Source organism: Enhydra lutris, unplaced genomic scaffold (genome assembly GCF_002288905.1).
Source record: "Enhydra lutris kenyoni isolate GAN:26980312 unplaced genomic scaffold, ASM228890v2 scaffoldscaffold5, whole genome shotgun sequence".
NCBI lineage: Eukaryota > Metazoa > Chordata > Mammalia > Carnivora > Mustelidae > Enhydra > Enhydra lutris.
The window spans coordinates 20,432,744-20,458,847 of NW_019154089.1; the positions used below are offsets into that span (position 1 = coordinate 20,432,744).

The following is a 26,104-nucleotide window of genomic DNA, read 5'->3' on the forward strand; positions in this document are numbered from 1 at the left end:
ATAATTTCACTAAATGGGCTTAGCAGAGTGCCTAGGACATGGCAAGCATTCAATAAATGTGAGTTAATATTTTTGCCATTATTTTTATTATTCCAACCCCAACAACATTCGAGGTGCCTCTATTAAGCCAGGGGGTCGCGTTGTGAATGACTTGAATTTACAAATGCATTCAATGTTCTGCCTAAACAGCGGACCTACAGTCCGGCCTGTAGGCTTTCCATGGTAAACGACCACGTTTTCTACCTCCGGGGGACGTCCGCGACTTACAGAACAGCGACACCAGTACCCGCACGGAGTACCCTTTCCCTTATCTTTCAAGGGCGGGGTGAGGCCTGAGCCCCCGACTTCCACAACACGCCCATCTCAGCCATCATTGGTCGCCTCGTCGCTGGCGTGATTAAGGCCCTTCCCCCTTCTCTCTGGGACCATGCTGAGGCGATCTCCGGAAGTGGAGGGGCCTCAAAGGAGGGACCGCGACGAATCCTGGGCTTTGTAGTCCGACCCTACAGCTGCAGCCAAAGACCAAGGCGTCAGGACCCGGAGAACTACAATCCCCAACAGCCCGCGAAGAGCGGAGAGAGGGGGAGCTTGTGTCACGTGGGCTCTCGGCCTGGGCGGGCTATTTCTTAGTGCGGCGGCGGCGGCGGCTCCGGGGACCGGGGCCTTTTGTTTGGAGCGGCTGCGGTGGGGGCCCCGGAGCGGCGAGGACGGCGGCCTTCCCCAGCTCGCTCGGTCCCGGCACACCCTCACGGGGGTGGGGAGGCCGCCCCTGGGCCGGGCCTCGCCTCAGGCGCCGCCGCCCCGCCCTAGGCCCGCCCCGCCCGGCCTGAGGGGAGGAACCGGCTGGGCCTTCCCGCGCGGCCCAGGCAGCTCCAGAGTCGCCGCCACTACCTGCGTGCTCCGGGTCCGAACCTGCCCCTGGTTCCTTCCGCAGAAGCCATGAAGATCAAGGATGCCAAGAAACCCTGTAAGATGAGGGCTTGGGCCCGCCGGGTTGGGAGAGCACTTTGGGCCCCGTGTAGAAGCGCCTTAACGGAGCGGCCTCGTTCCCGGCCTGTCGCTCGTCGCCGGCGCCCTGCACGGGATGGGGGCGCAAGGACCATTTCAGCCTCGGGATGGAGCCGCCTTCTCCATCCTCCTGTGCGCGCGTGACGAACGCCTGCCGCCCCCTGGCCCTTTCCTCCCACTTCCTCCTCGAGATCTGGGACGCGCTTGGGGGAATTTTTGATTCGGTGTTTGCCAGGCAAGGCTAGAGCTACCAGTCCACTCCCCCAGCTTCCTCTGAAGTCGGGTTGAAAATGGGGGGCATTTGCGTGGGGGCATTTGCCACCTTTTTCTTTTTTTCTTAAACTAATTGCTGTGCTTCCCGCTTGTGTCCTTGAAATACCGGTGTGTTCCTGGGAGTTGTCACTGCTGTTAAAATTAGAATCTTTTTAAAACCCGCCTGTAACCTACCAGTGGGTAATTACCTTGGCTTGTTTTTGTTTAGAATAACAACTAGGTCGTGTTTGCTTAAAAGAAGAGACAAACAAAAAAGATAAAAATCACGGGTATTCCCGCCACTCAGAGCTAACCACTATTAACACCTTGTTGAATGCTCTTATTAGAGGTTTTTCTACGACTATTTTTGTACGTGCTTTTTAATAAAACATTCCTCACGTGTTTTAAAAGAGATCAGTTTTCCTTTCCTTTTTATTATTAGCCTTTTAAAAACCTTTTACTCCTGTAAATAGCTTATTTAATCACTCACTGTGATTTTCATACTTTGTAAGTATATTCTCCCAGAGGAACCAGGAATGTGGGGAAGCATGCTTATCTTAGAATTGTATTGGTATTTAAGTTTTTAGTGTCTCATGTGATCTTAGAGTTCTAAGAAATCTATAAAAGGGAGCATTGACACCTTCCCTTCCGGCCCTTGAGCATTCTTGTAACCTCACCAGAAAGGCAACATACCAAAGCACTTTGAAAACGACTAATTGTTATTTAAATGTGAGATAGTTTGGTCTTAATTTTACAGATGAGGGAGTTGAATTTATTTAGCCTCAGAGTAACTTTTCCAAGGCAGTACCAACCAACTCTGCTAATGAGGTTCCCTCGTAGTCCAGTGTTTTTTCTGCACCCAAAGGGATAGGTTAGTCCAAATACTTAGAGAAGAAAAACTTTCTGGTCTGGGGGGTTTTATCTGCCTGCTGAAAAAAAATTTTTTTAATGATGATTTCTTGTGATAACTAGAGTTCTTGTTCAAGGACCCTATAAAATAGTGATGTGAAGGCTTAAATAAATGACAGTACTGTAGAACCACTTCTAATTGTTTTATATTTGCTGAATTAAACTAATCTTGAACAGATGCAGTCATGTAAAACACTTGGACATCTTCCCTTAACACATACATTTTCCCTGCTTGTCTTAGAAGTTCCATTTAGTAAAATAAGTTTAACTATGACAAGCTCATATGCAGACTCTTACGGTATTTTCTTTTTTTCCATGATAGTAATATGATTTGTTGGATTTGGTCACACTTGTAATCAGGTATGAATGCCACCTCTGTCAGAGGTGTTTCCGCAAAGATATAAAGGTTTATTAAATAAACTTTAGATTGAGAAAAGAACGCCTTTTAAAAAAAAATTTTTTTTTAAGGATTTATGTATTTGAGACAGTGCACAAGTGGGGGAAGAGGGAGAAGTAGATTTCCCTGCTGCAGAGCAGGGAGCCTGATGCAGGGCTCCATCCCAGGACCTTGAGATCATGACCTGAGCTGAAGGTAGATGCTTGATCAACTGAGCTGCTTAGGTGCCCCAAAAACACCTTTTTTTTTTTTTTTTTTAAGTTACTTGCTATTACATTATGAGGCTATTAATGATGAAAGAGTCATGTTGAAACACTAGTCAGTTAAAAGGATTTAGAAGTCTAAAGTAACATTTCCTGTTTCTTTTGTGTAAAAGATGATACTACTGCTTCATTAGTTCTTTATACGAAAAGTAAAGAACATCTTGTTTTTGTGAGGGAAGTATTTCCATTATAAATTATAAAATATGTAACTGGAGAGTGTTATTTCTAATGTTTTTAGGAATATTAACACTCAGATTACCTAAAAATATATTTGTGTTGTTTTTGAGTAGTTGGGTAGGGTTTTTTGTTCTGTTTTGTTTTGTTTTTCGTGATTATAAATTTAGTGAGCACTTCAATGTGTAAGGCTTTATCTTTACATGCATTGCTGTATTAAACAAGTAGCTTTGGCTTCACACTTTCTTACATTCCCCTGAGTGTTAGAACGTTGCTTTTAGATACATCACTAATATATTAGGAGGTTATAAATCAAATGCATGTATTTAACCAGAAAATAAGAAAAGGAAGTAGTTTCATCTGCTGGACTGTATAATATAAGTAAAAGGTTAGCATTGGAAGTATGTGTTAATTCAACTCTAAGGGAAGGATGAAGTCAAACATTAACCTAGTAAAAAATTTTTCCTTGTGAAAATATGGAAACCTGAAAAGTGGCAGTGTTTGTTTGCTTTACCTTTACTTAAGTATTTCATACTGCTTAAATATTAGATATTAAAAAGCCAAACAATCATGGGTTCCTTTGTACCTCAGCTGATGGGATGTCTTAAGGTATGTTCAACCTTTGTTTTGCTTACCTTTGTGGCATGGAGCCTAATTAACACGATGATACTAAAAGACACATTTTTTAATTTGATAAGATGAAGGTTTTTGAGTCTCTGCTTTGCTAACCCAGGCTGTTACCTAAAGCTTTTGTCAAGAGCAGAGAGAATTATATGGCATATGTGCCTTTGCTTCTATATAATTTGATTGGCCTGTTTGTAAATTGAATCATTACTTAAGAATCTTCACTTCCATGCGCACCTAGGTGGCTCATTTGGTTGAACATCTGAGTCTTGATCTCCGGGTTGTGAGTTCAAGCCCCATGTTGGGCTCCATGCTGGGTGTCGAGCCTACTTTAAAAAAAAAAAAAAAAGAATTATCCCTTCCAGTTGATAATGAAGTACAATTGAATGTGATAGTTTCTAGTGTTCCCTTGGATGTACCTAATTTACCAAAGGAAAAAGAAATATTTACCTAACACTCTTCTAAGGAATTATGATACTAAAGGTGTGAAGATGGTTATTTTCTTAGTCTATTGCAAAACACCAGCATTTTTAGTTGGAATGATTATCGGGAAAAGCAAAATTAATGGCCTTTTTTTCTAAGAACTGAAGCATACCTGGAATTTACCTGTGCACATGCCCATTTTAGAATTTTGTTTCTTAAAATAATCTACTAATGTTTTAAACATTTTCATCATTTGGCCCCTCTTTCTGCTAAAGAATTAAATCTGGCATAGGATCCCTTTGGGCTGAAATCTGCATGGAGCCAGTAGCAATTAAACAGTTCTTTAATGTTTCTCCTCCACCCCTTCACATCTAGCAAGACACCAAACTCTTATAACATATTTTGTTAGAAATCAACAGTTTGCCCCGTGGCAAGGTATCTTCTGCTAGATAATCAAGGGGATTGGACTTGGCAGGTTTCTTCACACACAATCTACCTGGTAAGAAAGATAAAATTCTTGGTAGCACTTTATGCTTATGGTAGTTCTGGATGTTTTGTTACTGATGGGCAACTGACAGCTCTGTTAGGCTCAGCTGAGAAACAGAATAGGAGTTGTTATTTTTTTTGAACGCCAAATAGATTCTAGAAAAGTCTGGAGAAGGCAGTGCATATTTCCCATCATCAAAAGTACTCAGTTGTATTTATGAAGTGTGTATTTTACTTTTTAAACCTGTGTTTTGGTTCATATTTTCACCTTGGCAGTAGAGAGTTTTATTATCAAAGAATAAAAAATGTTGACGTTATATGCAGTAAGTAGCCTGCTTATGTGCTGGTGACTGACCTTTAACCTGTCTCGGCTAGAAGCAACAAAACTATCGGTATAGATGCTTGCCTGATTTTTTAGGAAACTTGGTATTTTTCTTAACTCATGATCTATTAGTGGACCTGTGGTTGTACTTAATAACCTTACAGTTCCCTCATATTTAGAATTGTAAATAAAGTTTGAGCTCCATGTCCCTTTCCCCCTCCTGTTTCGGTGACAAAATATTTTTTTTTAATGTACTAGAAAATGTAAAGATCAGTAATCAGACCACTTACTAAATGATAGAAGTGGATCATAATTAAGAATTTGTGTTTTCTGTGAGACACACCTCACTGGTTCAGTCAGTAGAGCATGGGACTCTTGAACTCAGGTTGTGAGTTCGAGCCCCATGTTGGGTGTAGAGAGTGCCTAAAAATAAAATGAAAAAATTAATTTTTCCTTTTTTTCAAGTTCCAAAGAGTCTTTAGTATATACAGAGTGGGGAGGGGGTCCAGTCCTTCTTGGCTGCTTCTTACCCCTTGGCTGCCAGGACATTGCTCATTTCCTCTCTTTTCCTCTTGGCACGGATGTATGTCACCACCCTTTTCTTGATGAACTTGGGGGCGCACTTGTCCTTGGAGACCTTGCACATTCTGCTCATGTGGGGCGACATGGCACACCTGGGATCATCTGGCATCATCTGAGACGACACAAACTTGGTGTGCTTGGTGAGGCGCCCATGGCTGTGCCTCAGTTTGCTCAGTTTGCTAGAGCCATGGTTTCTGCTCCTCCATGGCTCCCATGGGAGAGGGTCCCCATACTTTTTTAATGTGATTTTTTTTTTTCTCCCCCTCTGGCTTAAGGAAATGAATTCCAGAACTCTGCCAAGTTAAATGTCTCACTGTGCCAAAGGTGGCTATTAACCAACTTTTTTTTCTTTGGAGTCACTGGCAAGGCTGACTTCTTTCAATCCTTACCTTCCTGATTTTAAGTAGATAATGGTCATAATTGAAATTTACTAAGAAATAGAAAGCACATGTTATGTTCTAGTTGGCACATGATCACTGAGAAATTCGACTACAATATAGCATCTCTAGTTACCCTTCCCTTAAGAACAGACAGCACTAAAAGAACAAATGTGTCTCATAGGCTAGATGTGAGATGAGTTTGGGCTTTTTGCATTCTTAATTTTAAAAACTGACCTCTGTAGTCAATAACTGTTAAAGAAATCATACAGTTTTTCCAATTTAATTTGCAGTTTTTTCATAGAAACTTCTGTTCCTGTAGTCCAGTCTACAAAAGTGGGTCACACAAAGATTTAAAATTGAATGGTAATACTGTTTCATGAGTTCGTGGTGGTTGTTGGTGGTTATTCTTTTTTTTTTTTTTTTTTTTTTTTAAAGATTTTTTTTTAATTTTAGAAAGAGAGAAAGAATCTTCACTCAGACTCCCCACTAAGCACAGAGCCCAGTGCTGGGCTCAGTCACGACCTTGAGATCATGGTCTGAGCTGAAACCAAGAGTCCGTTAACTGACTGAGCCCCCCAGGCTGGTGGTTGTTATTCTTTATGTGTTACATGTCATACATATCTTAGAGTATTCTTCAGTAATTAATGTAACTTAAAAGAAATGAGGGATTTGATATACTGTAATAATAAAACATAGCTTTGTTTACAATTTTTTTTACTTTCTGTGTGGAGTTTTCTTTCTCAGATAGGACAAGCTTGGTTGTTTCATGCAAATATATCAACAAAAGGCTTTTCCTTCCTTTTTTTTCTTTTTTCTTTTTTTTTTTTTTTTTTTTTTTTTTTTTTTTTTTTTTTTTTTTTTTTTTTAAGATATTATGTATTTGTTAGAGAGAGAGCATGCGCCCAAGCACAGGGAGCGGCAGGCAAAGCAGGCAAAGGAGAAGCAGGCTCCCGGCTGAGCAAGAAGCCTGATGCAGGACCTGATCCCAGGAGTCTGGCTGGGATCATGACCTGAGAGCCAAAGGCAGATGCTTAACCAACTGAGCCACCCAGGCATCCCTCAACAAAAGCCTTTTAAAAGAAGAAGCAGTGGAAGGTTTTGTTTATTTTTCCTTATCAATTTAACTATAATTATATCTAAGCAGTAGTTTTCTCTGAGAAAGAACTAGTTAATACTTTTGAGCACCCTAGATCTCACAAACAGGATTTCATTCAGTGAGCCTTTCTATTGCCTACTCCACAATTAGGTATTAGAATTGGCCCTTGACCTTTGGGCTCAAAAACCTTGGTGCTCCTGCATAGCTTTAGAAAAGTAGAAAATTTATCACTCTCCAGTATTTCATCTATAAACTTCAGATAATCTTCATAGGCTGTAACATCCTTTCGAAAATTAATTTATGTTTTCATGTAAGAATTAAAAGTTCTTGGGGTGCCTTGGTGGCTCAGTGGGTTAAGCCTCTGCCTTCAGCTCAGGTCATGATCTCAGGGTCCTCGAATCAAGCCCCGCATCACTGGACTCTGCGCAGCGGGGAGCCTGCTTCCCCATCCCCCTCTGCCCGCCTCTCTGCCTACTTGTGATCTCTCTCTGTCAAATAAATAAATAAAATCCAAAAAAAAAGAATTAAAAGGTCTTCACATAAATGTTAAGTAAGGTCCTTTTGAAACTTAATTTATGTTTTCGTGTAAGAATTAAAAGTTCTTCACATAAATGTTAATTGGGTTTTTTTCTTTCAAGAACAGCAGTTTTCACATATTTATAAACCTGGGAGCAGACAGGGACTCTGACTGAAAATAAAAATATCATGAACTTTGAACCCGGTAATGTTTGCAGCATTGTAGTTTGCTCTGAAGTAATATTTTTATTTGTAAATTTTGACACCTGACAAAAACATAGAAAGGAAAACTATAAACTTAAAACAGTTTTTAAAGTATTTTTAATTTTGGAAAATAAAGGTTTTTAGCTTAATAAATCTTACCTTGTAGAAATTCTTCTATCCCAAAATGTACTTTATGTGGAACAGTGATTTGCACACCTGTCCCCATGAAATCTAGAATCAAACATCAACAAATAAGAGAAATCGGGCTCCTGGGTGGCTCAGTCAGTTACGTGTCTGCCTTTGGCTTAGGACATGGTATCAGGGTCCGTGCTCAGCAAGGTGTCTGCTTTTCCCTCTCCCTCTGCCCTTCCCCACTCTTGCCCCCGCCTTTTCTCTTTAAAATAAATAAAATCTTAAAAATAATCACAGTTATACCAGTAGCATTCCTATGTTTTATCTAATGTCCACTGAAAAGTGTCCTAATTATGATTGGGAAAATTCTGAAGATATCTCTGATTTATTGGATCAGTAGAGGTACTCCATATTGTTTTTTCTTCAACGGGTTGTCCAAGCAAACAGTTGCTGTAAATTTCCCCTCTATAACTGTTAGTATTGCTGTTTGCTACTAAGGATTTAAAAATTGAGAAAATTTAGTCTGTTTCTTTAATATTTTAGTTACTTACAAAAATCTATAGGTGACACAAAAGTGTTATGCCTGTTCGGATCTTATTGCCCCTCAGATTATAGTCTTAAGTCATTTTACCTTTTTTTTTTTTTTTTTTTTTTTTTAAAGAAGTTTGTTTTTTAATACTCTTCAGTGTAGATCTGGAAACCCAATCTGGAAATTGGGTTTCAAATACAAATACAAGTGATCTTAAAAAAAAAAAAAAAAAAAAAAGACAAGTGAACTATTTCTCCAGGAGAAGATAATGAGAACTACTCCTTCCTCATTTAATATTATTTACTAATTTCAGAAAACATAAATTCTGAAATAGAGAAATATATAGAATCTTTTCTTGTTGAATTGTATGAACCTGGTTTCTAATAGTCACATATTTCAAATAAAATATTAATATTTAAGAAACAGATTTTGGAGGGAACTAGTTTTCCTTGACAACTTACACATAAACTGTTAAATACATTTTGTTCTGAAGTATTCAGTAATGTGTATATCTTTTTTTTTTTAAGATTTTATTTATTTGAACAGACAGAGATCACAAGTAGGCAGAGAGGCAGGTAGAGAGAGAGAAGAGGAAGAAGCAGGCTCCCCACTGAGCAGAGAGCCTGATAGGGGGCTTGATCCCAGGAGCCCTGGGATCATGACCTGAGCCCAAAGCAGAGGCTTTAACCCACTGAGCCACCCACGCACCTGTAATGTGTATATCTTAAGTATTAAATTATTCTTGAGTCTCTATCATTTTGTTTAAGATCCCAGAGAATAGAAACAGACCTTAAAAAAACTAGTTTCAGAAAATTTAATTTAATGGCTTTTCCAAAGTTACGTAAGTACATTTAGTGAAAAAGCACCAGGTTCCAAACCTAAATGATATAACTGCCTGCCCAAATGTGCCTAAGTAGACTTATCTTCAACATTAACAGCTAATTTTATTAACTAGATGTACCAAAGAAATATAATGTTTAATGAGCAAAGACTAAGATTTCTTTTTAAGGAGGTACTTTTTCCCTTGGGTTGCTTGAAGTAATTATTAGGCCAATTTTATTACATTAAAATCTTACTAGAAACATTATCAAGCCATAGTTGATGACCTATTTATTAAAACAAAATTGGTCCAAATTTTTCTTGATCCCTTGGGGCATATGGTAAGTATTTAATAAATGAAAAGGAATACCTACCTGACCAGGAATATAAAGGCCCTGGGCCTTTGTTACAGGTTTTTAGAAAACTATAAAATAATACTTTGAAGGGAAAAATTTGAGTTCCATATAGAAGAAGCATCTAACCCCAAAAATATTGACTGCATAATTCAGGATATATGATGTTTGTGGATAATTAACTAGCTCCTAATTTGCATTTCTAGAGTTGATATATATGTATGTTTTTTTATCCACAGCTTTCCCATGGTTTGGCATGGACATTGGGGGGACTCTAGTAAAGCTCTCATATTTTGAACCTATTGATATCACAGCAGAGGAAGAGCAAGAAGAAGTTGAGAGCTTAAAAAGTATCCGGAAATATTTGACTTCTAATGTAGCATATGGATCCACTGGTATTCGGGATGTACATCTTGAACTGAAGGATTTAACACTTTTTGGGCGAAGAGGGAACTTGCACTTTATCAGATTTCCAACCCACGACCTGCCTACTTTTATTCAAATGGGAAGAGATAAAAACTTCTCAACATTACACACGGTGCTATGTGCTACAGGAGGTGGTGCTTACAAGTTTGAAGAAGATTTTCGCACAGTAGGTATCTTACTCAAAACCCAAAATTGTTACTCATTCTCTCTCTTTCTCTCTCATTTTTTTTTTTTTTTTTAAGATTGATTTATTTGAGAGAGTGTGTGTGGCAGGAGGGGTGGGGTTGAGGAGCCAAGGGAGAGGGACCAGCAGACTCTGCACTGAGCATGGAGCCCATCACGGGGCTCAGTCTCACAACCTTGAGATCATGGCCTGAGCCAAAACCAAGAGTTGGACTCTGAACCCACTTAGCCACCCAGGCACCCCCTCTTTAATTTTTAAAATACAAGGCTGTTTATATCTAGCATGCTTCCTAGATAAGTTCCCCATGCTGGGTTTGGAGGAAGTATGTATTCATGACCAGCTTTTCACCTGGGGCCCTTAATTATTACCTTCGTGGGCTGAGTAGAAAATTGTCCAGATTTGGGCTTATTGTCCATAATATTTGGTAAAACCTGCTAAGTTTAGGGACTACTATAAAGCTACAGTAAAAGGGTTCATGTCAGTGAATTTGGCAGTATACAAAGCCAAATATAAGTGGTGTTTGAATTATTTTCACTATTATTGCCTTGCCCTGTGTTTGCATTGCTTTTATGTATTATCCATACAGTACTTTGTCCCAGGGCCATCTCTTTCCCTCCCCCCCCCACCAAAAAATAAATAAATCTGCTGAAGCCAGTGTCTTTTGATTAAGTAGACATTGATTGAGAGTCCCCATTACCCTTTTTTCTGTTTTTATCCACCAACCTTACCATGTTCCTATCTCAAAGGGGGTCATTTGGATATGGCAAGAGGACTATGTAAACTGATTTAAGTGCTACTGGGGGTTTGTCAAGCTTCTAGTCCTTTCCAGTAGAATAAAGTTTAGAATGTTGGCATTTGGGGCTACTAAAATTTATTTTCTTTGAAAATATGCATCTGAACCATTTAATTTCTTAAGTTCTGTTAATAGAACATAAGTGATGATTTATATGGCTCACATAAGTGAGACCCTTAAATTACGGGATAGTTGAAAAGTCTAAATTTGTATTCAATTTATTGAGTAATTTTAACATAAGTTTCATAAATTTGAGACTAGTTTGCTTGAACATGTGATATTTAGTGTTTGCCAGAATTCTTACCAGAAGTGGCATCTTTGAAGCTAGCTTTTACCTGGCCATTGAAGTATCAATATTTTTCTTTTTTTTTTTTTTTTCTTTTTAAGGTGTGTGTGTGTGTTTTAATGTATTAGAGCATGAACAGGGGAAGGGGCAGAGGGAGAGGCAGACTCCATGCTGAGCAGGAGCCCATACGCAGGGCTCAGTCCCAACCTGAGCTGAAGGCCAGCGCTTAACTGACTAAGCCACCCAAGTGCCCCAGTAGTATCAATATTTTCTAGTGATGAAGTTCTGTAATAACTGTTTATATTAATATTCAGTCATTTATTAAGCTAATACTTGCACTTAGTATGTGTCTGGTATTATGCTAGACACAGAACTCAGCTGGGAATAAGACACAGTCTTAGCTTTGAAAGAGTGCAGTATCTAGACCACACAGATCAGTGGGTTACAAGTAAAGGTACAGTGCGTTATAATTAATAGTATTGCTATGAAAAGCAGGGTCATGGGAACACCAGAGTAGTGTTACCTAACAAGTTCTGGAGAACGAAGGCTTCCCAGAAGAAGTGATCTCTAAGCTAAGATCTTTTTTACAAATAGTTTATAATAAATTCTTTACTAACCTGAAATGACTTTAATAAATTTCAAACTAGTTACACAAACTATAACATAGAGGAAGGAAATGAAGGTATTTAGAAAATGGGTAGATTCTCTGGTATGATCACATGAGAGGGCATAATGAGATAGTTAGATGCTGGCACTTAAACATAAATTCACCATGAATTCTAAAGCCACAAATGCTGGTAGATTGATACGGTATTTTTAGGAAAATCTGGTACCATAAATGCTATTGCTGTTTGTGACATAACACTTGGGAAAATTCCAAGCAATAAAAACGTCTGTTATTTCCTCAGTTTAAATGGTGGTTGCATTCCTAGCAAATTTAGCATATATATATTAAAGCCAGATGAAGAATACTTTGTGATTCCATAGGCTCTGATAATTACAAACAAATTTCCTTGCTGCTTCCTTAAAAAATGTCAGAAGGCTCAAAGATTAGGCAAGAATGGGATAATTTGTTGTTTCTGCACAACTGCCCTACCCATTGCAGGTATCTGGCATCCCAAGTCCTTCCCACTGTATGTTAGTTTGGTCCTGTCCTCCTCTCCATCTTTGTGAAAACTGAAATATCCCTAAAAATTCCCAGAATGTATCCAGAGGTAATACCACCATCACTGAGAACCACTGGACTAAGAGATTCTGACACGAAACAAAACAAGTGAAAATGTATGGGTCATAGATGATTTTGAAGTTTTATAAAGTACATGAAAATTATACAGTGCATTTGAGTCATATTTTGAATACTGTCCCTTGTTCACTTTATAAAACTTCTATGGTGTTTTTTATAGATTGGAAACCTCCACCTGCACAAACTGGATGAACTTGACTGCCTTGTAAAGGGCTTGCTGTATATAGATTCTGTCAGTTTCAATGGACAAGCAGAGTGCTATTATTTTGCTAATGCCTCAGAACCTGAGCGATGCCAAAAGATGCCTTTTAACCTGGATGATCCCTATCCACTGCTGATAGTGAACATTGGCTCAGGAGTCAGTATTTTAGCAGTCCATTCCAAAGACAACTATAAACGAGTAACCGGGACAAGGTAGTGACCTTTCTGTTCTTATTGCAGCATTCATGTTGTTTTATACCCAGAAGTTGTGAAATCATCTTAATGCTAGCCTCTAAGGGACATTTGTGCAGTAGCAGAAAATGTAGATATGTAAGTAAAAGTTAGAGTGTCACAAATAATATGTTTTATAAGGTATGTATGTAAAGACTCAAACTAAAATAATTAAATATTTATATTTGCTTAACATCAGTTGGCATCAAAATTGCCATAATTGTAAGAGGGAATTTTTATCTAGAATGATTTCAATGACTTTTCTGTTTTCCAAAGCATTCATTCCTCTCCTTGTTTTTCACTGTCATATAGATCTGTTTAAGCCTGAAGTTTGCCACTGGTCAGCTTGCATGCTGGTTGAATTAGATTCACATTTAAGTGGGCAACATTGTAATAATTCTTTTTTTCTTTAAGATTTATTTTATTTATTTGAGAGAGTGGGGGGTGGGAGGAGAGGGAGAGAGAATCTCAAGCTGACTTCCATCTGAGCAGGGAGCCCATGCAGGGCTCAGTCTCATTACCCTGAGATCATTACCTGAGCTGAAATCAACAATCAGATGCTCAACCAAGTGAAATAATTCTTACAAGATGAATTTAACATGAGCTCGTTATGGGATAACATGGATCTTTTAAATATCCCATAAGAGTTTCTATAATGCCTGAAATATTATTGTGAAATGAAGTTTTATAATTGTTTTTATGATTCTGATACATGTACTTGATCAGCTTTTAAGGATAGAAACTGGGGCTCCTGGGTGGCTCAGTCGTTAAGCCTCTGACTTTGGCTCAGGTCATGATCCCAGTGTCCTGGGATTGAGCCCTGCATTGGGCTCCCTGCTCAGCGGGAAGCCTGCTTCTCCATCTCCCACTCGCCTTGCTTGTTTCCCTCTCGCTGTGTTTCTCTGTCAAATAAAATAAAATCTTTTAAAAGGGGGGGGGGCGTTGAAACTCCTCTAATTATTTGAGGAAGAAAGATTTGGGGAATATGAAAAAAACTCATTTCTGTTTTAAAGTAGTACTCTTATTAAAGTGATACTTAAATTTTTTTGTTTTAAGTAAACTCTAATCCATGTGGGGCTCAAGACTCAAGACCCTGAGATCAAGAGTCTTGTGCTCTACCAACTCAGCTGGCCAGGCACCCAAAGTGATACTTAAATTTAATTAGTATTTTATCACTCTGGTGGCTAAAAATCTACCTCTACTGTAACTCTGAGCCAAAGAATTACAGGGAAATATTACCTATTTCAATCAGTTCTAAAAGAAATTCAGTCCATTAACTAAATTCCAGCAGTGATCAGGGATAGATGGAGTCTGTTAGAAATTTAGGAGAGACTGGGGAGCAAAGATTTTTATTTTAGGGATTTCATTTTAATCAGCATACCCAAAAGAATAATAGAAGCAAGTAAATTTTTGTCATCAATATATTGACCAGCCTAACATAAATTTTCTCACCATATTCATTTCTGGGTTATTTCAAATGCTAATGTGTCACATTGAATTGATTTCAGCCTTGTCAGACCAAGTAAATAGGCCTTTCACTAAATCCTTTCCTGGAAACCATTTATTCTTTGGAGTTAAAAGTTTTCTCCTTTTAATTTATATGGTACTAATTTTTAACACTTACTGCTTTTTTCCCCCACATGTAAAAGCATTTATTTTTAGCAGTTACAAAGTTTAAGGAATTGGGTAAAGATATTAGAAGTTAATCTCTTTCTGCCTTTTTGTTGCTATCACCAACTGTTCCCCCCCGCCATGCTTTATTTTTTCATCTAACAAGTTTGGTTTGGCATTTTTCTTACCTTCATTATGTTGCTATTTCAGCACTTGATATTAGCAGTGTGTTCGTTATTTGTGTTTATTAATTACATGGATATTCCACCTTTTTACTCTGGAGGAAGAATACAGTGTGTAAATGTAACTTACTTAGTGTTCTTTTTTTTTTTTTTTTTTAAAGCCTTGGAGGGGGTACCTTTCTGGGTTTATGCTGTTTATTGACTGGCTGTGAAAGTTTTGAAGAGGCTCTTGAAATGGCATCCAAAGGTGACAGCACCCAAGCTGACAAGCTGGTCCGTGACATTTACGGAGGAGATTATGAAAGATTCGGTCTGCCAGGTTGGGCTGTAGCATCTAGGTAAGTTTAATATTTATATTATAATTAAAGTTGTTTATTTAGGTTTTAGAAGGCAACATATCAGGAAGTTGTTGGGGGCTTACTCTTACCACGTTAGGTTCCAAGTTTTGAACGTTCATGTAGTTTAAAAATAAGATCCACATTAAGGGGGCACCTGGGTGGCTCAGCTGGTTCAGCTTCTACCTTCAGCTCAGATCATGATCTCAGGGTCTTGGGATTGAGTTCTGCGTTGGGCTCTCTGCTCCCCAGCAAGTCTGCTTCTCCCTCTCCCTCTGTGATCTCTCTCGCTTTTGCTCTCTCAATAAATAAGTAAAATCTTCAAAAAAAAAAATACAATAAGAAGTCAGTAGGCAATATATCCTAGTCTCTCTGCCAGCTTCCCTCTCTCCCTCCCTCCTTTTCTGTCTCTCTCTCTCTCCCTCCCCATTCTCTTCCTTTACCTCTCACCCTCCTACCCTCCCTCCCTTACTAACAGCCTCTTGGTATTTTATTGTGTGAATTTATCCGAGTTTGAGGGTGCTATCCAGTATTCTGCTATGTGTAGTTCAGTGGGTCAGTCAGTAACCTTGTTATATACCTTATTTTGTACTTGTGTAAATTTATCTGTAGGATAAATTCCAGAAATATATGAAATGTTGCTTATAATCAACAGGATTTTGTTTTTCATTTCTCTGCAGTTTTGGGAATATGATTTATAAGGAGAAGCGAGAATCTGTTAGTAAAGAAGATCTAGCAAGAGCTACTTTAGTTACTATCACGAATAACATTGGTTCTGTGGCACGAATGTGTGCTGTTAATGAGGTAAAAAAAATTAACTATTCGAAAAATGTGGATTGGCGCTTCATGTACATGCAGCAGGGCTTCTTTGTGTTCCTTAAGGAGACCTATAGAATTGAGATCTCTGTTAAATCCCAAAGCTTAGCTGTATATGCCATGTGTACCTAATTGTTACGTTACTTTTAAGAAAGTAGCAGATAATTCAAATTGGAAATAGAACAAAGAAATATTTACATTTTCAATTTTATCTAGAAACTTTTTCAGAAATATACAACCTAAGTTTCTTGAAGATAGAAAAGAAAAATCTTTCCAAACAGGATGATTCTGAAGTAACTAATTATTGAAAAGGGTGTTTTTTGCTGTTAATGTTAAATATGATTAGCGAGGTGCTTAGTTTTCTTACTGCCTTTGGCTTCTTTACAGTGCTGCCTTGTTGCATATGGATCAAGCAGCATTGTACAGGGCTATGAAGGCATTGAGACTTGTTCTTCACCTGAACTTTGAATGATGTACTTAACGAAAAGCATGTACTCTATTTACTTTCATTGTTGGGTTATTTTTATTTGAAGGAGATTATATATATCATTCTGTCTTCATGTAATAGATGTATTTACCTATTTAATTTTTGTAAATATCAAATACTTAAAATGAATTGGGAATTTTACTTTTTGAGGGAACCCTTCATTTGTTCATTCATTTATTCATGAAGTATTTTAGAGAGTACCATATGCCAGGCATTGTTCTAGGCACTTGGGATACATTGGTGAAAAAAAAAACAAAGGTCTGTGACTTTATGCAACTTCATCCATTCTAGTGATATAACAAATTTTCAGTGTGTATTTGGTGATAAATGCTATTTTTTAAAAAAGAAAATCATTAAATATGATAAAGAGAATTGAGAGTAGACCAGCAGAAAACAAACTGCTGAGTAATTGGATTGTTGAAGGAAGGCTTTATTGAAAATGTAACCCTTGGATAAATATTGAAAGGAGGTGAGATAATCAGCATGCAGATATTTGGGGAAAGAGAAGCTCCAGCAGAGAACATCTGTGAAAAGACCCAAATTAATTCTTTGAATTATTCTGTTTAAATCCAGGATTCTAAGTTTCTCAATAACAGTGTAGTAAGTTAGCTAAGGGAGCCATTAGCAGATGTTTTAACCCAAGTTTAGGGAATATTTCACTTTTGGGGGCTGACAATAATCTGGAACCTTTTTTCTTTGCCCTATAGATCTAGATTTTCACCAGCCACCTGACAATAATTAAGGGCCATAGTTTACACTAACCAAACTCAGTATGTGAAAATGTACGCTCAAAAGTTCATTATATTATTGTGAGTAGAAAGATTGAAACACCAGTTCCTGCATATAAGATTACCTTCAAGTTATCTATGGAACCATATTAGTGAGTGGAATCTTAAAGTAGAGATTTTCTGTATTATAAATTCTACTTGATAATTTTTATTTCAACTCATTTTCTTTGTTCTTTTCTTTTAGAAAATAAACCGAGTTGTCTTTGTTGGGAACTTTTTACGTGTCAATACTCTCTCAATGAAACTTTTGGCATATGCACTGGATTATTGGTCAAAAGGTCAACTGAAAGCATTTTCTAGAGCATGAGGTATGATAGGAAAATAAATGCTTTGTGAATTTTAACAGCATGCTTTTATATACAGGTTTCATATGTTGCTTCTTACTGTGTACTCATAAGTATAAAACTGATTTACATAAATAGTATATTGAGTCTCTCATTTCAGTTTGAGTTGGGGGGATAGGGTTTACTGTAACCTGGTAGGCATCCCATTAACAGGGAGTTTCCCACTTCCTCTGACCAAGAGAGAGTGATATTAGATCTTGTGAGCTCCTTAGATATTGGAGCTGTTAGTGTACTTAGTTAAATTGTATTCTTTTCTCTTTCTCTCCCCTGAGATAACAAATGTGAACACCACAAAAATAAATAGTTTAGCAATGAAAATCCTCCTTAATCCCCCCACCACAACCTCACCCCCTACCTCCAGAGGGACCATTGTTAAAATTTTGGAGATCATTCTTTAGGACTTTTTTCCTGTTCATTCATTGCATCCAGTTATTCTGGTCTGAAATTGTCAGTTCATATAATGGTTTGGATTAAGTCAATTTACCTTGAATTGTTTTGTTTCTGGTCAGATGGACATATTAATAATTCTGATAACACAGAATAAGAGTACTCTCTTTTGTTTATGTTTCATTGTCACTGCTCTCTCTACGGTGTACTGCTGTGCAGGCTCCACATGCCATGCTGGATGCCAGGAGAGTGGCAGGTGGAACAAAAAGAATTGTACTGAAGAAAGAGGAGAGGGGCTTAAAATTGTAGTAATGGCTCTCTGTAGAAGCTTTTCAGTGTCTGTAAGCCACACTTTAAAATTATGTATTTCATGTTTTTCAAATACTAGCTTACAAAACAGAAATAGGTTTCTGAGTAAGAGTTCTTAAATAGATCATATATAAATATCTGTTCCTAGTAGTTGTTAATATCATATGCTAATTTAAAAGCTGAACTGCTTTAATAATTGTTTTAAAATTATGCAGGGATACTTTGGAGCAGTTGGTGCACTTCTTGGACTGCCAAATTTCAGCTAAAAGGCATCAGGTTATTCTCTACTAAAAAATGTCATCCATGAGGAACTGAAAACCAGAGGCATTATTACTGCATTATTTGTCACTGGGAACCAAAGGATAACAGAGTAGCACTATTCCTGTTAATTTTAAATGTCAAGATGGTAAGCTGCCCCGAGTTGCCATATTAAAAGAAGGAGCACGGTAACATGTGAAGTATTTCTCATTGAAATGCTTTCCCTTCTGTATATATCCAGTGTTAAATCCTTAAAATGCAATACCGCCTCTAATTATTGAGCTTCCTCTCAGAAGATTTTCTATTTATTTTATGTAGCCAACTATTTCAGTACTGTATACTCAAACACAAATCTTAAAGTCTCTGAAATGTTTAGCTCATAAATATAATTGGATCTGAGTATTTGTTACAAGTGTGTTCTTACGTGTCTTGGTTACTAGTAAATGGGCAGTAACATACCCTGTATGGCTATCAAAGATGATCGTTTTGATGTGATTTTAGAAATGGTAAGGCAGTATGAATTACTCATTATTGCAGTTTTCTCAACATTTCTCCCACCAAAAAAGCATGTTTATGTGATCTCTTCCCAAAGTATAAGCTCTTTCAAACACCATAATTTAATTGAAATACTATTGTTAAATATTAGCCTGAATTTTAAGATGAGTCCTAGAAAATCACATAATTGGTGAAAATTGCACTTTCTGTATTTTATGTTAATCATTATATTTTTAAAATGTTTTGTAATTTTTAATTAGAGACTTAATTACCTATTTGAAAATCCATTTAATGTGGTCCCAGGACTATACTAATAGAATATGGTTTGTGTGCATTGATAGAGACCTGTGCTCTTTCCGTACCACATTATCTTGGGCCTGAACTTAGTCATTTCTGTTTAATTAGGTCTGAAACTTCAAAGTTAGAGACTTTATTATGAACAGCAACAAAAATCACATTTATTCTAAAGAGAGCTCATGGAAATCTAAAAGATGAGTTGTTTCGAAACTGTAGGGGTCTGAGAGCAGTATTGCAGAATTAGGAAAAGATCAGTGTTTTATACATTCTGGTAATAAAGGCATTAGAGTTCCAGAATTTGTAAATCCTTTTGCCTTGGAATTTGTGCTCTATTTTGAAGTCATTTTTTATAATGTTACTAATTTTTTTTCAGATATTTACTTTGGCAGTAACATTTTTGGAGGTCTAGTTCAGCAAAGTTGTTCAAACCTGTTACTTAATTGGTTTAAGAAGTAGACTTGGGAAAAATATTCACGTCCTTAAATTACTAGTAAGTGTGGATATGCCTTGAAGAGCTTAAAAATTGTTTACAGGAAGAAAGAAGTATTAATATGTTTTTATGGAACATAATTTTGCTCCATAAAGAACAGTTTGCAGTAGAGGTGCTTGATAAAGACATTTCTCCTTATAGTTTTAAAGTTTCATGCTCAGATGTTTAAAATTCTGTTTTATTTATCTAAAAGCATGAAGGTATGAATAATAGGAGTGAATATTCAGAGAGAAAAGCATGTAAGGTAATTTTTTAGAATTTAGAATATTTGGAACTTGGAATTCATGTCAGGTCAGTAAGTCACTTTGAAAACCTACAATGACTAAATGTTTCTTACTTTAATGTTTCCATTGTTATGGCTAGTTATCTCTGTCACTACAAAAAGCCATGTGTTCAGTTTATTTTAAAATTTTGTGATTTGGACATTTGAACAAAACGTTTTTGTTTTTAAATGATAATTTCATGTTCATGGCAAACTGTATTAGCAGCCATAGCATGGGGCTGTCTTTAAGAAAGAAACAGAATGGTCGGAGTCCATGTAAGTTAATTTGATCAGTGCTTTGGTTAATTAGGGACGTGATTCCTACTTTATGTCCTTTGAAACTGAAGTTACCTGTTAAAATGCATATGTAGTGAACAACCATTTCACCACTTTTGTTCTTGGCTGTTCTCATGTATAATCAAGAATTACTGGAATAAGTGTGAACACAGAGTTGTGATAAAGACTGCCAAGATTTTAGTTTTTTATTACAATCTCACAAAATTCTTTATAAGCATACAGTGGTAAACAGATTTAGTTCTTAGCCCAATCAGCATAATGCCTCAAAGTTCTATAATAGAAATAGACTGTACAGTTTAAGAACATGAAGTGTAAGCCATATGTAATTTTACATTTTCTAGTAGGCATATTTAAAAAGTAAAAAGAAAGAGGTGAAAATCATTTTTATTATATATGTCTATTTAACCCAGTATATCTGGTATGTCACCATTTCAGCATACAATCTCTATAAAAAGTTAAGGAGATACTGTATTTTTTTTTCAACTTTGTGTTTAAAACCAGTGTATATTTAAACAGGACACACCTCAGTTTAGGCTAACCACATTCCAAGTTCTCAAGAGCCATGTTTGGATAGTGGCTACGGTACTAGACAGTGCAGTCCAGAACTAGCTCTTAAAAATGAACACTATTGTATATCCATTAAAACTTTATGAATATTAAAAATAAAACTTTATGAATAAGGGTTTTTAAAGAATTTTTGAGAGGTGATATGGGAAGTGTTATTTTTTATGGGAAAATGTGGGAACTTTTTTTTTTTTAATACAAAAGGAGATAAAGAAGTAGCTCATTTGGGCTAGTTTATTTTACACAGACTAGCTGTATTTCTGACCAATCCAAAAATGTCTTACTTTGGATCCTGCCATTTCATCATACTGTGTATCATTTTTCCAGTGATACTGATAAAGTTGCCCAAGACCCATCCTGACTGGCATCAGCAATCTCTAATATGTCGGTTTTCTTCACTGAAACAAATACGATGATTCCAGTGACTTAAATTCCCCCAACCTTACCTAATTGAACTTTGAGAAGACAATTTTAAAGGACTAAAAAGAGACCCTTTTAATTCTTGAATTCTGTACACACAGAGAATCTTCTTTACAACTTTTGGATTTAATTTCCATTCTTTAGAATGGTAGAATACTTTCAGATACAAAGAGCACTATCAAGTTGTCTTGGGCTTGATGAAAAACACAAGGTCTAGAACTTTGCACCACCAACACCTCCCTCCCAAAAAAAAAGTTGTTTTGCTAAACTAGAGACGTTTAGAGCTAATGGCGTTCAATTCTATACCCAGTTTCCCCAGACGTTATATTAGACTGGCTTGCCTGTCAACAGGGGTATTCCTTTTTCAGCTACTCTGAATAGGTGGGCTTTTCATTTGGGTTAAGTCAGTGCCATTGCCAGTAATATACATGGCCATTGACAGTCTTTCAAGAGGTTCAGAGTCTGCCAAATATTAGACTCTGTAAAGATTCTTGAGTTTTTTCCTTTGCATGCAAATGTGATTACTGTATTTTAGGTACTAGTTCCTGAAAGTCCCACTTCTGTAAGAAAAATGATGCAGCTAAAGGGAAAGGTTTTCCTCTATATCCGATGGAACTTTTGCCTTGTAGGAGCAGTCTGTCACATCTTGCCTTTCTAAGGTTGCATTCTTTGTGGAAAGCTTAGGAAGGCAATAGTTCCCAGATATCCTTTATAACCACTCTGCTTTCTATATGCAAAAAATGTTCGTATTTTGTAGTGTATCTTTTTTTTCTTTTGAGCACTTTATGCCTTTTAGTCTATTGCATTTGAGAAAATATAGTTTAGAAATCCTTTCTTATTTAAAGCCATGTAAAAACTGTTTAAAGGATAATCAGAAATAAATGAGTGTGCTTTATTTAGCATTTAACTCACTGTTTTGTGGTATGTATAAGCAAAATACTAGAAATATATTCCCTTTTTATAATACTCTTTGACCTTATTTAAGATGATTTACCAGGAAATGTCATTGATGTCCTATTTTCCTAATAAGTTTATTAAATGTGGGTTTTATTCTAATACTGAAGGAATTCAGCCAACTTTATGTCATCAGATAACCTCAGAAAATAATGTGCTTTATCTGTATTACTGCCTGTTTTCAATATTTAAGTTAGTAGTGGTCTTATAATTTCTACTGAGCCTAATAATCAAAGACCAAAAGATGTAATTTTGTTTTCTTCCTTGAAGGTATTTTTAATAGCCTAATAAAAATGATGGTGGTATAAAAAATAAATCACCCCAGCTTTTTGACCCTATCTAAAATTCTGAGTAGTTTCCACTTCCAAAAAGACTTCTCAGAGAAGTCTCTATTGCTTTTGTATTCGGTGGATATGGGATCATAACTTGGTATTATATTAGAAATAGTGCCAGCCACTGGTCTAAATTCTTTGAATGTTATTTTCTTTCATTATAAAATGAGGGAATTGGTTTATTACAATGGGAAACGACTCCGTTATCATCAGGATTCTGAAAAAAGTTTTTCCATTCATGGCTGCATTTGGAAAGACTAAAATGTTCAGATATGTTGTGTCCTGTTTTGGCGTTAATTTGATTTGTATATGTTGATAGAGGCACTAGATTCTGGATTCTCACCAAACCAGTAGAATGGTATTAGTTACTCTCTCGTAATGCTATGTTCTTGCCTATGATGGCCAAGTAGTTAAAGTAATAGGAGGGGGTTTATATATATATTATTAAAGAGTGTGTATGTGTGTGTGTCCACTTTAATCTGTGGAAGTATCTGGAATTTTTATTGTGTTAAATTTGAAATTATGTGGACATTATTACAGCTTTTCCATTGTACAAAAAGAAAATTCCTGGTAGGTTCATGTATGTTTGAATAGTAAATATATTTGGGATTTTTAGTGGCCCTTTTCTTTAAGCTGTTTCTTCTTTCTGGTCATTTTGAGTAGGAACAGATACGGAATAAACCCCTCCAGGAATTACTTACTGCTTTTGTCAAACACATTTTGTAAAGAAATTTATAAAACAATTTTAATTACCTTCAAGTGAATTGAAATATCATGTGTTCTAGTCATTTACATCAAATACAAAGACTTGAAATACTTTTATCCTTAGAATTGAGGATAAAAAGATTGTACGTGGTTCTGACATTCCTAGCTTATTAAAATAAATGTAGCAGTGAGTTGATACTGGGACTTCAAGTACTAAATAGTTGTGCTGAATGATGTGTTTGAGGGGATAAATTTTTTTTTCCTTAAGAAAAAAAAATCTAGAAGTCTTTATATTCTGGCTCTTTGGGTAAAGAGATTATTTTTCTTTTAAATTTTCAGTCATTTTGCTGCAGCTGCCACTAATTTTGTGTTTAAAAGAACTAATGAGGAATATATTTTTCAAAGGAGTAAATGAAGTTAAAATTCAAGGTTTTGAATTGTATAAAATATGCAACTGAATTTCAATTCTAAGATATTGCTGACTTTTTTTTTTTTGCTATTAACATCTTTCATTCATTACATGGCTTACAGTTCCAGTAACTTTCAAAGAAAACATTTGAGCTTTTACATAATTTGTAAAGTATACACAAGTAATGCAAATAGTTTGAGATTATTTTAGCTTTACATTGTATCTCTGAATCATGGACATCATACCTGGCACAGTTAGTAGTGATTACAGATCAGCCATTTTTAAATTTACAGTTTTTTTTTCTGAGATGCCCTTTTTAGTTTGCAAACTTTTGCTTAGAAACAAAAGGTAACTTTATACACCTAACATCAGTATCTTAGTTTCTTTGTCCCAAATACAATTAATGGAATTAGGATGTAAGTCCTGTTAAGACGGTTTTATTATTTTTTTTATACATTGTATGCTTTCCCTTTTTTTTGAACCTACATTGAGACTTCGACTTTTTAACTGAAGTTGAATGGCATTTGTCTTAATCCTGCCCAGTTATTGACCAAATCATATCTAGATGTTTGTATGTTTTAATTTTATTTATACAGGCCATTTCAGTTTAAGTTGCCTTATTCTATTGCATTGTTCTTGTCAAGTCTAAGCATTGTCATGTTGGAGTTCTTTTAACACTGAATCTGTGATGTAAAAATGTATGATGTGTTACAAATTTTATTCATAATAAACTAACTTATAGCCTATTGTAACCTATAAAACATTTCTTGTAAATTGTCCAGTTTATTTTTTCGTTTATGTACATTTTCTTATGTAAATTTTTAAAATACTCGTTGTGGCCTGTTCTATAAACATTCCTGTGCTCTTCTCTTTAATGCTTATTTGCATGAAAGAAACTTGAGTTTTGCTTGTTTATATTGGATGGCCATTAAGCCAACTTCGGTACTCTCTGCCTTCTTTCCTGTAGTTCAACTTTTTCTAGATTTGTTCATATTCTAAATAAATGTTAAAATCATTCTTTTTATTTCCTACTTTTCAAATAAATTCTCTAAGTTGTTTAATATGTGTATCTTTTTATTATTTCACTTTATATATTGTATTCCTACGTTTTCACTCTGATTAAATTTTTAACTGAGATTGCCTACAGTAGAATGTAAACTCTGAGAACAAGAACATGTCAGTCTCTCTTCTGTCCCCAGTAGTTGGCACAGAGAAGACATTCAGTAAATTAATACTTGCTGAGTGAATTCATTGTAGTGTCCTTATTTAGTCTGCCTGTGTAGGACAGAATTATAGTTTTTCCCCACCTTCTGGTTCCCATCATTAGAAAGCATATTAAGTTCTTCATACATACAAACTTTCATGAAATACAGGACTTAACGTTTATTAAAATGTAGAAAACGTAACTTTTTCTCAAAATGAGGCCATGTTACCCTATACCAGGAATGAATGTCAACAGAGGGGTTCTTCCACACTCTTGGATATGCTCTACAGGAGATGCCAGAACTTTGTGGTCCTTGGGAAGTGTTAACTTCATACATGCTTCCTCTAAACCAAAACTTCATTTACTTATTTTTATTTATTTATTTTTAAGATATTTATTTATTTATTTGACAGAGAGAGATCATAAGTAGGCAGAGATGCAGGCAGAGAGGGGCAGGGGGAAGCAGGCTCCCTGCTGAGCAGAGAGCCCAATGCAGGGCTTGATCCCAGCACCCAGGGATCATGACCTGAGCCGAAGGCAGAGACTTTAACCCACTGAGCCACCCAGGCGCCCCTCATTTACTTATTTTTAATAGACAATGACTGTTAGATTTGTTTAAAAAAAAAAAGAAAAAAGGAAAAAAGATGATCTTAATAAGTGAGGAATTAATTTGGAAAGTTTATCATTTTCAAATTGAATGTTCATTCCAGGCACATATGAATGGTTGAAAACATGAAGACTACCAATATGACTCGGGAAGTACATAGCCTTTCTGTTTAAGGAAAAGAAAAATCCCATGGAATGCCTGGGTGGTACAGTCATTTAAGTGGTGAAGTGTCAGACTCTTGGTTTTAGTTCAGGATCATGAGATCAAGCCCTGCATTGGGCTCCTCACTCAGCGCTGAGTCTGCTTGAGATTCTCCCCCTCTCCCTCCCCACCCATCTCACTCTCTCTCTGAAATAAACCTTTAAAAGAAAAAAAAATCCAGTAAACAGCAGTTAGGATGAAAAAAAGTGTGAGATGGTGACTAAGGGGAAAGATGATAAGTCTGGTGTGGAAATGCAAATTTGAGATGTAGTTTAGAAGTACCGCAAGCAACTGGAAATAAGTCGCTGAAGAGCCAAAGTAGTTAAAGGCTATACACATAAGTGCTTCATTCAAAACTCACTTATTCTGGGAGGGAAAGAAAGAGCTTATACTGGATTCTATTCACAGAGCTTACAAATGTTGAAAGCAAGATGCCTCTTTTCTCTTGACATGTTCTTCCATTAAAGGTATGTTGTATATTGAGCAAACACTGTTAATGTTTCTGCATCTAAGGTCT

General features: G+C 36.5%; 1 protein-coding gene across 2 annotated transcripts; it reads left to right on the forward strand.

Annotated features, from left to right (window-relative positions):
• Positions 1 to 817: 817 nt before the first annotated feature.
• Positions 818 to 23,660, forward strand: LOC111141136 (pantothenate kinase 3). 2 transcript variants are annotated; one of them, XM_022493482.1, is made up of 7 exons: positions 818 to 967; positions 9,709 to 10,061; positions 12,562 to 12,815; positions 14,788 to 14,964; positions 15,642 to 15,765; positions 17,237 to 17,360; positions 18,308 to 23,660. In XM_022493482.1, exons 1-6 carry the CDS (start codon positions 940 to 942, stop codon positions 17,357 to 17,359), a joined length of 1,059 nt encoding a protein of 352 aa, XP_022349190.1. In that variant the 5' UTR covers positions 818 to 939; the 3' UTR covers position 17,360; positions 18,308 to 23,660. The 2 variants fall into 2 exon arrangements, with proteins under 2 accessions (XP_022349190.1, XP_022349191.1); XM_022493483.1 differs by lacking the exon at positions 14,788 to 14,964 and having other exon boundaries at positions 18,308 to 18,365.
• Positions 23,661 to 26,104: the final 2,444 nt, after the last annotated feature.

What these genes read in the sequence shown, in the direction of transcription:
- LOC111141136 (XM_022493482.1), top strand. Translation starts at nt 940, where the DNA reads ATGAAGATCAAGGATGCCAAGAAACCCT. An exon ending in CAAGGATGCCAAGAAACCCT is followed by an intron (nt 968 to 9,708) that starts GTAAGATGAGGG and finishes TTTTATCCACAG; the next exon opens with CTTTCCCATGGTTTGGCATG. An exon ending in GGTTGGGCTGTAGCATCTAG is followed by an intron (nt 14,965 to 15,641) that starts GTAAGTTTAATA and finishes ATTTCTCTGCAG; the next exon opens with TTTTGGGAATATGATTTATA.